The 13,152-nt window shown below is 40.4% G+C and overlaps 1 protein-coding gene across 1 annotated transcript in view; it reads left to right on the forward strand.

Annotated features, from left to right (window-relative positions):
* Positions 1–5,300: 5,300 nt before the first annotated feature.
* The window catches only part of LOC310931021 (solute carrier family 23 member 2), a gene marked incomplete at both ends in the record, with an annotated part of 42,444 nt that continues 34,592 nt past the window's right edge, over positions 5,301–13,152 (forward strand). Inside the window, one exon of the mRNA XM_083894095.1 lies at positions 5,301–5,372. Coding sequence (XP_083750221.1) covers positions 5,301–5,372 — 72 coding nt within the window. The remainder of the gene's footprint in view (positions 5,373–13,152) is intronic.

Here is a 13,152-nt window from a genome sequence, read left to right on the forward strand (position 1 = left end):
CCTCCCCAAAAAGAAAAGATGAATTATGGACAACAGAACTGAACACAATCTCACCTTTGTGTCACAGAAGATATTTCTATCTTTCTATATATACAGAAGTGTGTTCAATGAATTGATGTGACGACACATTATTACATAGTACAGCAAAATAAAAGGTTAACAACTGAAGTCAAGCTCTGGTGACCCAACATAAATTCAATAATGACTATTTTCAAAATGAATAAAAATAAACCAGTGAGTTAACAAACACGTTTCATGGAATCACATTGACCGTGCTGATGTTGTGACGCCACGTTGAATGAATTAAGGTCAAGAGAGCTCAAGTGATTGAAAATACCCTATACAAAACTATTTAAATCTAAGCATGTGAGAAGTTGTCATTATATGCATGGATTACTGGCAGACTTCAGGAGTCTTTGTGATTTGTTACAAAGGTTTGAACGGTCGGTTAAGTGTCTGAGCAGTTGTTAAAAGAATCACTTCAAAGTTATCACATCACTGGCCACCGTAAATAAATTATTCTATTCCCTCCATGTACAATCAAAAAGTTACACAGTGACACAGACTTCAGAGTCCTGTTAAAAGACTTTAATTATGAGACAATTTCAATATGGTGAGTCTTTTAACTGGCTCGTGTCCCTGGTGGCAGCCATGTTTCCACTTTTCCAGCAACATACACATACACATTCCCCTTTTCCCTTCATTTTTATGTTATTGCCTCTCCACTTCATACCCTCATTTTTCTACTCGTTCTCTGGTTATAACATTTTTGAAAGCAAAGCCAAGGCTTTTCAGCTTAACCCTTGACTGAATTTCCTGGGTCTCTGGGAGAAAAGTATCCACTTTGGCATGTCTGTTTGTCTTTTCTTCTCTCTGGTTGAGACGTTTTTGACAGGGGTACCAGGATTTTTTCGTTCAGTATTTTCAACTTTAATAGGGTGTCCGCGGGGTCTTAAAAATTCTTAAAAAGTCTAAAATCCAATCATTTAAATTTAAGGCCTTGAAATGTCGAAAATTCTCCTAAAATCTCATAAAAGGTCTTAAACACAATTTAGAATGTTCTTAAAAATCTATTAACGTTACTTTTATTTAAAACGTGCATAAACTTCAGTCTCGCTTTGAAATGTTTAGATTTTTGAGGATGCCGATAACATAACTACAACACGGAACTAAAGTAGGCCACCTGTGCTGCCCGGTGAGAATTTATTGAGCACTAGCTAGCGTGCTGTGCGCGCGCCGCGGTGTGTTACCGCTTAGCATAGCAGCGGAGAAAACTTAACGAAAGCCCACAGCTAAGCCGAATTGCTTGCATAAGGTGGGTAAGTGCAAGTTCAACGATTTGTGGCACCAATTTTCCTTCATGTCTTTTGTACTTTTTTGGCAGTATGGATTTGAAATGGGTCTTAAATTGTATTCATTATGGTCTTAAAAAAGTCTTAAAAAGTCTTAAATTTGACTTATATCTGCAGAGACCCTGATAAAGCAGCTAACTGCTCTGTTTTGTTGTCGAGCCAGAATTTTCTCATTCATGTCTTAATATTACACATTTAATTTCACATTAACAGCTTTGAGACATTAAGGCCCCATCCCAACACCTCCCCTAAGCCTACATTTTTGCCCTAACCCTATGTTTTGTGCATTCTCGTGTAGTGGGGAGCATGGGGGAGTGCGATTTTGCCCTTATAACCAACCCTCAAAATGTAGTGAGCTCTGATATTTTACCGACACCAACAACAGATAGCTAGTTCTAATTTAGCTAGCTCCAACTACTGAGCCTCAACTCGCCAACTACTGAGGTGAACAAAATATTTTAACAAATCAACTTTCCTGAGAAAAGTCTGCAAGGGAAAGAAAACAGCGAATACTTCTTCCGTTCTTCACGTTCCCTTTCTGTTCATCGTTGAGTGCAGAAAAACAAACACAGCCAACGTAGAATTAGCAGGTTTGTTACGTTCACTAGGCTAATTTGAATATAGTGGTGTCCCAATTCCATAGTAAAGCCACTTCCCTCAATGAGGGGGATTTCCCGTTGAGGGCACTCCAAGTGGAAATTTTAAGGCGGAGAAATTAAAGGTACAGTCTTAATGTGTATATAACTATATAACTAATAGTTATTAACTAATAACTAATATTGTTTTTGGCTCTCTCCTTTCCTCAAATCTAGTGCTGCACAATAATTTCACTTTTACACTCAAAATTATCCTCACATTCATGATCAGATTCTTTGCTTAAGGTCACATGAAGCATGTGAGCCGATATAAAGGTCCACATCAAGTTGAGAAAGGAATCATGCAGCGCTCAGCTGCTCTGTAGCCCGATAGAACCTTTTCTCAGTCACCGTGGCTCTCATGACAAGTTTCCCCCTTCAGACGCCGCAACGCTGCAGTGAATTGATTTGTCCGTCACTCAGCAGGAAAATGGATTCAGCATGAGGCACATTGATGTTTAACATAGTATTCGTGTTCCAAAAGCATCTCCAATTGCTAAGTATGCATGGAGAGGGGAGGAGGAAACTTAACTTCTTAAGACTTTGACACCTTCAACTTGTTTTTTTTTTTAGGATTTCAGATAGTGGCTTTACCAGTGGAATTCTTCTAAATGCAATAAGGTTTATACCTAAAAAAGTTTTATGGACCCAAGGGCTTGATCAAGTTTTACAGCACTCCACCAGCAGTATCGTTAATCAATAGGTCATTAACAGAAAGTGGCATAATGGAATTTATATAACAACGTACGTAGTCTTCCCCTTGAAAAAGTGAATCAAAGGATGTGGGAGAGAAGTTGGCCATTAGGGGGCGACTCTGCTAGTTGAAGTTTGAATGGAAGTCTATGGGAACATTTGCCTCATTCTCCCTTGTTTTGTAATGTCAGCCAATTTTCTTGAGGAGTGAAAGCGATAAGAAATGTCTCTTCTGACTTTGACATCGCACACAAAAATGTGTTATTAAAGGGACAATATGTAGTATTTATGGGTTTACATAACCCAAAATCCACTTTTTTATACATATTATGTGCTCCTGCATTGTCTAGTCGCTGTATAATAATTTTTGTTTCATTTTCGTAGTGTTTCAAAAAGTCATGTAAAATAACATGGTCGCGGGCCGCGGTTGCATAGCCACTGTTAGCAGCGAGACGCCATGTTTCTACCGGAGCCTGTAAGGACAAACGCGAGAGAACAAATCAAGCGTCTCTTTACTTGTAGCGGAAGTCCCGCCTCCTCTCTCTCCGCTTCGTCTGCTAGCTCGCCCTCTCCCTCGCCTCACGAACCTCATCTGCTGAAACGGAGAAAGACGACGAGGACGACATTTGACCAGCTGCGGATACCGTAGCGCTCAGGGAAGGGAGGGGGTGAGCAGAGGAGCAGTTCTTTGTTGTAAATTTCAGCCTCTCCTCTAGATGGCACTATAAACTACTTACTTCACCTTTAACCACCGTGCCAAATTTGAATAATTACACAAGTCGCTAAGCTAAGCTAAGACAAGTGTAGGAGATGGTGCATTTACTCACGAGTGGAACGATAAACTGCTGATAAAGTGCACTGAGGGTTTTCGGTTGTAATGTTTTTCACATTACACTCACCACTGCAGTCTATATTGGGTTAACGTTAGGGTTAGTTGTCCAAAAGGTGTGCGATTGCAGGTGCACCAGTTAAATCACAGATCTCAATGCTCGAGGCACAACAGGAGTTGGTTTTGCCAGCTACGTCCACATAAGTCGCACTCAATCGTCAGACTTTCTCATTTGTAGAGGAAATGGTTGTGATTAGACAGGATTATGACATTTCCCCTCTCACAAGCAGAGATTATTCAGATGACTGTTATAATCACTGATGATGTGAGTCTTTTAATTTACCTTTAAAGTCACATGATGAACCTTGGTTTCATGCTTGGTGTAAATGGTCTCCTCGCTGGCTGTGACGGGGGCATATCACTGACAAGGAATGTGTTTCATTCAACTCGTCTTTTTAATACTGATTTTTTTTTCGTACATTGTCTGTCCCTTGTGTTTTGTGGCAGACCACATGGTATTATACCCACAGTATATCAAATCCACCCTGTGACTGCACACATTTTTGGTAATCTGGTTCAGAAGCCAGTCGTCATTAAGTGAAATATCTTTTCTCAGAATTAATGAAAATGACACAATGATGTGATGTTTTTGGTGGGTGTGTGGGGGTCGTATCGGAAATATTTGAGAAATAGCTAGATAGATGTCGAGCTAGCTAGCTAACTAGTTGTCGATAGATAGCTGGCTGGATAGCTAGCTAGCTAGCAGATAGATAGATGTCAAACAAATCATATTTGAATTAAATGGCAGAATGTTCATATTTAAATAGCTAACTTTAAAAGCTAAAGCATTAATATTGATGACAATGTTGTTCAGGGTATTCACCACTGACTGGTGGGTGTGTGGGGGTCGTATAGGAAATATTTCAGATAGAGAAATAGCTAGATAGATATCTAGCTAGGTAGCTAACTAGTTGTCGATAGATAGCTGGCTAGCTAGCTAGCTAGCAGATAGATAGATAGATAGATAGATAGATAGATAGATAGATAGATAGATAGATAGATAGATAGATAGATAGATAGATAGATAGATAGATGTTAGGGTTAGGGGTTACATAGATCATACTGTAATCTCCATAAACAATTTATTGCTGTAAAAGTTATTACAGTATGGTAGAATATGGTCTTCAGTATCACATTGTTTTAGATAATTAAAAACAATAACAAGAAAAAAAAAGATAAACTATATGTATTACAAAATTAAAATTGCTAGCATTGTTAGCATTGATGCTAACTACCAATGGTGTCATCATCCCGTGTCCAGTTCAGGTGACAAGACGAAGACCCACACACACAAACCCAAAGCAGAGTCAAAGAGCCACCGTCACCATTCTCAAATTCGACTCATTCCCAAAATATCAGAGTAGGATGTGATAAGAGGAGGCCGTCTTATTATGTATGACAAAAGTAGTTCACGTGACCAGCGTGCTCGTCTACTCTCATAGAATCCAGTCGTCACACAACAACAGGCACATGACTGTAAGTCAGGGTAACTAAAGCCTACGTTCACTCAGCAGCAGACCAGACACACTTGAGAGTCAGAGAGGAGATTACAAACTAACTGAGCCTTTCTCGAGTGTGATACTTGGTGACGTGAGGTGATCACTCGTATCGTCCCCCTTAGGTCAGTTAGACTTTCACTCGCACTGTGTGTGTGTGTGTGTGTGTGTGTGTGTTTGTATGCTCGTGTAGAGTTCTTCAGAAACAACAACACACCTTGCCATCTTCTCCAGGATGCAGCTCACGACAGAGGAGAAAATAGAGCTTGGACTCAAGCAGGAGGGATCAGACAATCCTGCATTTGTGGTAAGTGAAGAATAATAATTTCAGTTCCGTTGGACATTTGTGACACGGACAAACATCCAAGTTTCAAATGATGGCTGTGTTTGTACTGAGAGATGAAACAGTCACATGAAAATCTTTTGATAAGGAAGAGTTTTTGTTGTTATAATTATTATTATTTTTGCTTCATTTTTATCTTTAGTTAAACAACCAAAAGAAAGTTAAGTACAGTAGTTTTAAGTCTCAGCACTAAGAGCTATTGTGAATGTAAGCCACTGTGGAATGTGAAACAACCAACGTGTGCATGATTTCTTTGAAAAACAAGCTATTTGAGTCCAATCGATTGCAAACGCTGTGTGTAAAATTCAGTCTTGAGTGTGGTCCAGATGGTTCCAAAATCTTTGATCGAAAAACTGAATAAAGACTACTCAAAATGCAGGCACGTGTGTTTTTTCACGTGTGTGTGTGCACAGCTGAATCCGAGGTTGACGTTTTCCTCCACATTCCAATTAATGGAAGGATTTGGAAGAAATGGGGAAAGCCAAACAAACAGCACAGCGTGGACTTGACAGATGTGTGAACGTGTCAGCGTGTCAACACAATGGGCTCACAGCGTCATTTATTATGACCCATCGAGTCCGATATTGTATGAAACCAAAATGTGTTGGGTTAGGGTTTATGTACTTCATCAATCAGTTGGAACTCACAAGAATCCAGATTAAGTTTTCATAATTCATGTTTAGGCTTTGATGTGAACAACTCCTTAAGAGGCCTCTGAGAGTAAATCTCTTAGGGTTGCCTGGTCTGTTTGGACGATGATGTCACAAAGACACCTGGACTCCACAGGGATGCAGAGCATGTTTAGTGGAGTTGTCGAGTAGATCGTTCAATAATTCAGTGTTGTACTGTTGTTGTTCAGGGTTTCCACCACTGACCAAACAAATGACAAAAGAGAAATGAGAATTTTTCTCTGGCTGTATCAGTATCCCACCGTGACCACACTTTGAAAAGCCAGAACTATCCCTTTAACGTGTCTCATAACAATGAGGTTGCATTTAACACAAGTTAGTGTCGAGTCATCGTTGCATTGCCAGATTATTTTACTTAACATCCACTACACTTAAAAGGCTTCCCCTTAATAAAGTGCAGTTTATTGTTTAATGTCACAATTTCAGTCTGTTTTTCTTGTAAAGATTTTTACTACTTATTTTTATTTTGTTGTTTCAACGATTTTTTAAGAAACACATAGCTCACATTGTACCTCTCCTGCATGTAGAAGCCTGGATTACATTTTGTAAATGGGACACTGGACACATTTCAATGTGGTAAACATGATACAAGGCTATATCTTTGCCACAATAAGCCATGTCCGGAGATTACCGGTGTACAGCCATTGAACTGGAAAGCACTTATTGCATTTTTTCTTGTAACTTGGGACAAGAAGGGCTTTTGTCAGGAGGGAAGTCAGGTAGTTCCGGTACTCTCAGGGTTTCAAATAACAGGATGGAACTAAAAAAAAAAATAAAATGTAAATGTGGTGAAAATTTGATTATTCTGGTCCTAGGAGACTTGTCATGGCACAATGTACTCAGACCCTTGAGCTCCTCAGTGGTTGTGACTCATTACTTAGTGTATATGATAATTAAAGGTGCCATATGTAAGAATGAGGCCAAAAAACGGTTACTACATTCAAATTCAAAATACCGAGGTCTTTTAGGTTTCGTTTTTTTTCGTGCTCGACAGCTGAGACTCTACTAACTGCAATGATTGGTAGACGGCGGTAGGTGGCGCCACATGCCAAAACATGATTTCAAAACATAAACATGATTTGCAGTCTGCAAAATATTTTTTTTTTATGCAAATATTTAGTCTGTACTGTTGTTGTTGGTGAGTTCAGTTTGTTATGTGAACATTATTCCTGAGTCTCTGTGACATATTAGGAGGATTTTATGTCAATGTCAATATCAAACAGGATGCTAGGTGAAATCCCAAAGTCAGTACAAAGTAAATCCCAATCCGCAAAACAAGAGGCCAAACCCCCCCCAAAAAAGGCACAAAGATCGTACACTAGAAACACTTAAGAGCAAAACACTGGACAATATCAAGGGAACTGACAAACTGTCAGGGATCAAATGAAGCAGATGGGGTATATATGTAGGAGAACAGGGCTGGGGATAATAAGCAACAGGTGCAAACAATAAGGGCGGTGTTAGCAATCAGGTCACAGGAAGTAAAGACCTGGAATGAGGAGACAAAAATGGACACCAAAATAAAACAGGAAATGAATGAAAGTGTGACTAGAAGAAACAAAAACAGCACTTTAACAGATAATAAGCATATTAATGCTGGATAACATGTTAAAAAAAAATGAAACAATAAAGTGATGCATATGATTTTTTTCATAAAAACCTTAATCACTTTAAGTTGGACTTTCAGCATAATTTATGTGTATTGTGTGAGATTATCTATTATCTAGATCCGACAACAAAATAAGTACAGGCACTGGAAATCACATTATTTTTTCCACACACACCACACACATACTGATTTTTCCACACCAAAATCAGTATGGCGGTTACCACGAGTAAAACAAAAGAAGGGATATCCCACAGTCCAGGTGTGTGTGTGTAAGCTCTTCCTTTCAGCCATTTTTTAGCCATCCGTTTCCATACATTTGCGTTTATACAGACTTTTCCTGCACAGTTCATAGAGTGGGGACAACAAACCAATAAACGATCTACCCTGGCAATGTAAAAAAAGTCTAAGGTAAAGGTCGACCCATAACAAGAGTGAGGTCAGAATCAGAGTAATATGATGACTTTCTTGCCTAAAAAGTAAATTGTCATAATCCCTCATCAAGAACAGTTTTTGCCACAACATAGGTGACATAATATGACGCAAAAAGCCGTTCCTTAATTCAGGGTGCATAGGTTTCAGGAGGACATTGGAATGAGGCCGTGTTCTTTTAACACCCCGACATCGCTGAAACAACTCTTTTGTTTTTCCTCATTTGACTGTGCATAAAGCAAACCAATGTGGCGTTCTCACGCTTGAACTTATTTATCTGTGTCATCGCAGTCGTGACACGGAAGTAACGCATTTTTCTTTAGCACATGACACCCTGTGCTACATACACTGGTAATTTGCCGTGGCCACATTCAGTGGCAATTAGCCACACGTTAACCACCAAACAGTGAAACCTGCCTGTTACTGTACTGTTTGTCTGTCGTCCACTACTTTGGAGATTAGAACGTTGGCTTATCAAGATTAAAGTTGATACTCATTGATGACTTAATGGCATAATGAAGCAATCAGACCTGTATGTGGAACTAGAAGATCAGTATAGTAACGGATGAGAAGAAAGGAAGGATTACTTGGTAGTATCTCTTATGGCTGCGCTACTGACACACCCATCTCAGAAATGTCTTTTTTTTTTTGGGTGGGGGGGTGGGGGGCTGTCCTGTCCCAGGTGTGGTGGGTGCCTTACAGTGGCAGCAGATAAATATTTCCCAACATGACTTGGGGGCATGGGGAATTTCCAGCAATGTTAGGCATCTTGCATGTCAGGACTCAAATGCCTGGGGCCACACGACTGCATACCCCACTAATAAAGAATAAAGACCTGGTGGCAGCCATGAGAGGAGCCCCCCCCCCCCCCCCCCCAGGTCAAAGCCTCCTCCCAAGATGATTATCATGGGAATAAATGGCTAATCCTTCTACCAGATAATAATCTGGTAGGAGCATTGCATAGGTGAATGGAGGAGGTGACTGCATATTATTTGAATTAGTAGTTTATTTACCTGTTTGAATTCAAATGGTCTTACCTTTGTAAATCCACTGCCAGTTAAAAGATTTTGTGTATTATTTCTTTATTTATTGTTTAACTGTATGAATCAAATACTAGCAGTGGTTCTAGAGAAAAAAAGTGGGCTACATGACCTTAAAATGATATCAAAATAAAGCTATTCAAGACGATATTTCACTGATTTTCAAATTAAAAGTGCTTGTTTTGATGTGGAACGACGTTAATGACATATTTATGATGAATAAAATCAAAAACTAAGTAAATAATACTGTGGACAACTGTGATTTGACGTGGGATGTAACACATTTAATGATGTGACAATTACAACCGAATGTTTTATTATTACTATTATAAAAATACAAAAAAAACCAAGTGTGTTTAAAGAAATTAGAGGAGGTTGTAGACCATGTTTTCATTATAACAAGATATTAAGTGGTGGGCCACATGTATTCGAGTAGGAGGGGGGGGGGGGGGCACCAGTTTGACACCTCTGACTAAGGAGATTGGTGGTGACACTCGTCCTCCTGTATTGAGTGGAGTGCAGCTACGTGACCACTAGATGGAAGCAAATTGTCATGTGATCCACGGGACCAACGTCCGCGCGCTCTCTACCAGCCGAGGACTTGGTAACGTGAGAGCGAATCGAAGACAGAGGAAATGTGGTGCAGATGTGCCCACATCTGCAGCGTCTGTCTCTGTCGTGCGACTCTGGTGAAACCGATGCAAAACAACAAGGTGTTTTCCTTTGAAGTGCTGACTTGAATGCTCCACTCACCCTGTGAGACACAGCAGGTTCCGGAGCGAAGGATGCAGCATGTGGCATCTCCCCCCCCCCCCCTCCCACACACACTCCTTGTCACATGGGACTTTGATGTGACATCTTTAAAATGAAGTCTGGATGTAATCTAATGTGTAATATGTCAGGCATCCAGAGAGAAAGATGGTGCAGTCGTCAATCCGCTGTTACGTATTTGTGATACGATGCAGCACCCTGGAGACACATGGTTCAGGAGTGAATTAGTTGAGTAACATTTATGAGTCAAAGCACTGGGGCAGCTGTGGCAGAGAGAGGTCAGAGCCGTGGGGTTTTCACGTAGTTCTTTGCTCGTCTTCGTTATCACTCTAAGTGCTGCGTGCTTTTGTAGAGAACTGGGTCTGGACATTGTCTGCAGTTTGCTGATTTCACGCATGGTAGAGTGTCAAAGTGAGATGTGATCATAATCCCCAGAGGATCAAAACAAGGCCGGTTGCCTGGCTTGTGGATGAAGAAGACAGGACACTTGCCCATTAATCACTGTGGATTATCTGGACTCTCTCTCCTGCTGACTTCTCACGTGAACTCACTTTTAAAAATTAGACTTAAATAGGGCGGTATAGCGAAGGGGAATTTCTGGCAGATGTTCGGAGCAACTTTTGCAGACATTGGTGACATTCTTCGCAGTCTTTGAAGAATGTCTGAACTTCAGTGCGTGTCTTAAAGCAGTTGGGGGCCCCGCTAGTAATTTAGGAGGGCCACACAGGGTTTTTCTCTTGCACATTTCATTTTTCTGTCCTGGCATTTTCCTCTCAATTATCAGGTTTCCATCTTTTTTTTTGTTCATATTTGCAACAAAAAATGCTCTCTTTGGAACCTCAATTTCAGTGCTGGGCCCTAAGAATCGTCCTAACAGCCCTGTTATGCCATTATGGTTCCTCGGTCTGACAGTAGAGGACCTTCTAGTAAAAGATGGCCTTCCTTACCACCCAAAAACAAGTTAATGGTTAAATTCACTGGTCAGAGGGACATTAACTCAGTTCTTTGACTTTAGAGCTGCTGGTCGAAAGGTGCAACTAAAACGTCTTCATATTCCGTGTGTGTACTGAGCGGCTAAGCACAACCCAAGTGCAACATTCCCGCTTTACAACTGGTTTTGCAAAAAAAAAAAAAAAGGGGCCAGTTTCTGTGTGTGATCACTGCGCACATACGAGTTAAATGCCGGTCAGACTCTTCCAGAAATACTTGCCTAATGAGGGATGTCTACATTTTCTCATATGCTATATGAGAATATAACAGGACCACGGCCATAACTTAAAATACTACATTTCAACATCCGTCTCAGTTCGCTGCTCCCCCTGTGCTCTTCGGCGGACTAGATAGCAGCGTTCTCAAGCAAAGCATGCAGACAGGGTCCCAGGAGATTCATAAAAAATGGTTGTTCAATGTGCTTGGAGGACATCTAAACCTGCACCTAGGAAGCATCCTATGTAATCCTCTATCATTTCTACAGTCTTCTACGGTGCAGCTCAATCCAAGTTTCGCCAGGTTGTGCAAAGGCTGGGTTGAGCCTATATACTGTACTTACAGAGGAAGCTCCTTTAGTATCATATGTGTTGATGGTCTATGAAGTTTTCATTCAGCTCCTTCTACAGGACAATGATGACTGCTGCAATCAACTGAAATGCAACACAATAACATTGCAAGCATACAAAGAAAGTCACCAAAGTGAAAATCCAGTTGTGCGGTGTAACGTCGCATTCAAATCAGGGTGGAAATTGGGGGGAAATCTGTGTTTGAAACAACAATGTAGTTTCCACTAATTTGACATTTAACTATTTCAGCAGTTCTACGTAACCACAACATATGGAGACCAGCTTATATAAAGTATAACATGCGTATGTATGTGTGCTATATTTCTGTCCAATAAGAAAGCTAGACCTTTATTATTTTACTACTTATCTTGAGTACTCTAATTAATACTTTACAAATGACATTTAACATGGTGAAAAACATTCAAATGTAACCCTCACAACACTCCCAGTGTATACCTCCATCACGTTTCAAACACTGGTGTTGTCCTCCTGACTCACACCCCAACATGGCTTGTACAAGTACGTTGGAAACTGATCTGTCCCATGTGGACTGTGTTAAGTGGGAAATGGCCTGTTTGCGTTCAAAGACAACTCACAGAAAAAAAAAAATCCACAATACACTTCATATGCAAATCTATCATGTAAATGTATAAGCCTTGAAACAAGACAGAAAATAGGGTTACCAAATGTCTTACTCTTAAATATCACAGTGTTAACACATGCCACCGCAAAAGTCGGTATATTTACAGGCACATCAAAAGGCTTTATACAGACCTCAACGAAAACTGATCTGTCCGATGTGGCCTGCTTTAAAAGCGAGCTGACCTCTTGGGTCTCAGGTATCAGGTGACCCTTGAGGATTACCTGGTCTTCATAGTCACCAGTTCAAGTCACACTCACATCTGCCATCGACAGCTATCACTTGTTTCCCCAAAGGATGCTCTTGGAAGAAAAAGCACAGACAGCTGCCTGTCCATCCCAGGGATGACACACTAGAGGTCCAGAACTATTTGTTCACACACTGCAGAACACCTGTGTGTGCGTGCAAGTTGTGGCGGGTTCCCAAGGTTATATAACCGCTGTTCCTACACTGTGACGATTTCACATACATAAGGCCAGAACAGCTAAGTACACAATCTAAAATGAGGCTGAATAGTTTCTTAATATTGCGAATATAACACAGGAGTCAGTCTTGTTAAGTAGCATTAAAATACCATCAATGTAGGTTGTTGTCTTTAACCGATTTTACCCCAAATAGTGGATATATGTTAATAGTTTAAACACTGGAAAACTTGCCAGGAAATGCTACCCTAACCCAGAAAGGGGTTTGTCTTTTTGTGTTTTCTTCCTCTGGTGACGTGTGTTTGAAATCACATGTGCAGTTAACCAAAGTGGTACAGCAGAAGTAGCACATGCAGTGCGTTTCCATGCATGTTAAAAGTCCAACTTTAGTCAGACTAAGACAATGATTCAGTTTTCTTAATGTGATGTAAACATGTTAGTTCGACTAAAATCCAGCCAGTCTTAGTCGGACTAACATACCTGGATAATGCGATTCATAGTCCGATTACTCCTGCATACGCTTAGTCGGACTGGAGTAGGACTTGTCGTTACTGCGCATACACCAAAAACAGGAGACAACATCACTGT

Source organism: Microchirus variegatus (genome assembly GCF_963457635.1).
Source record: "Microchirus variegatus genome assembly, chromosome: 8".
NCBI classification, from domain to species: Eukaryota; Metazoa; Chordata; class Actinopteri; order Pleuronectiformes; family Soleidae; genus Microchirus; species Microchirus variegatus.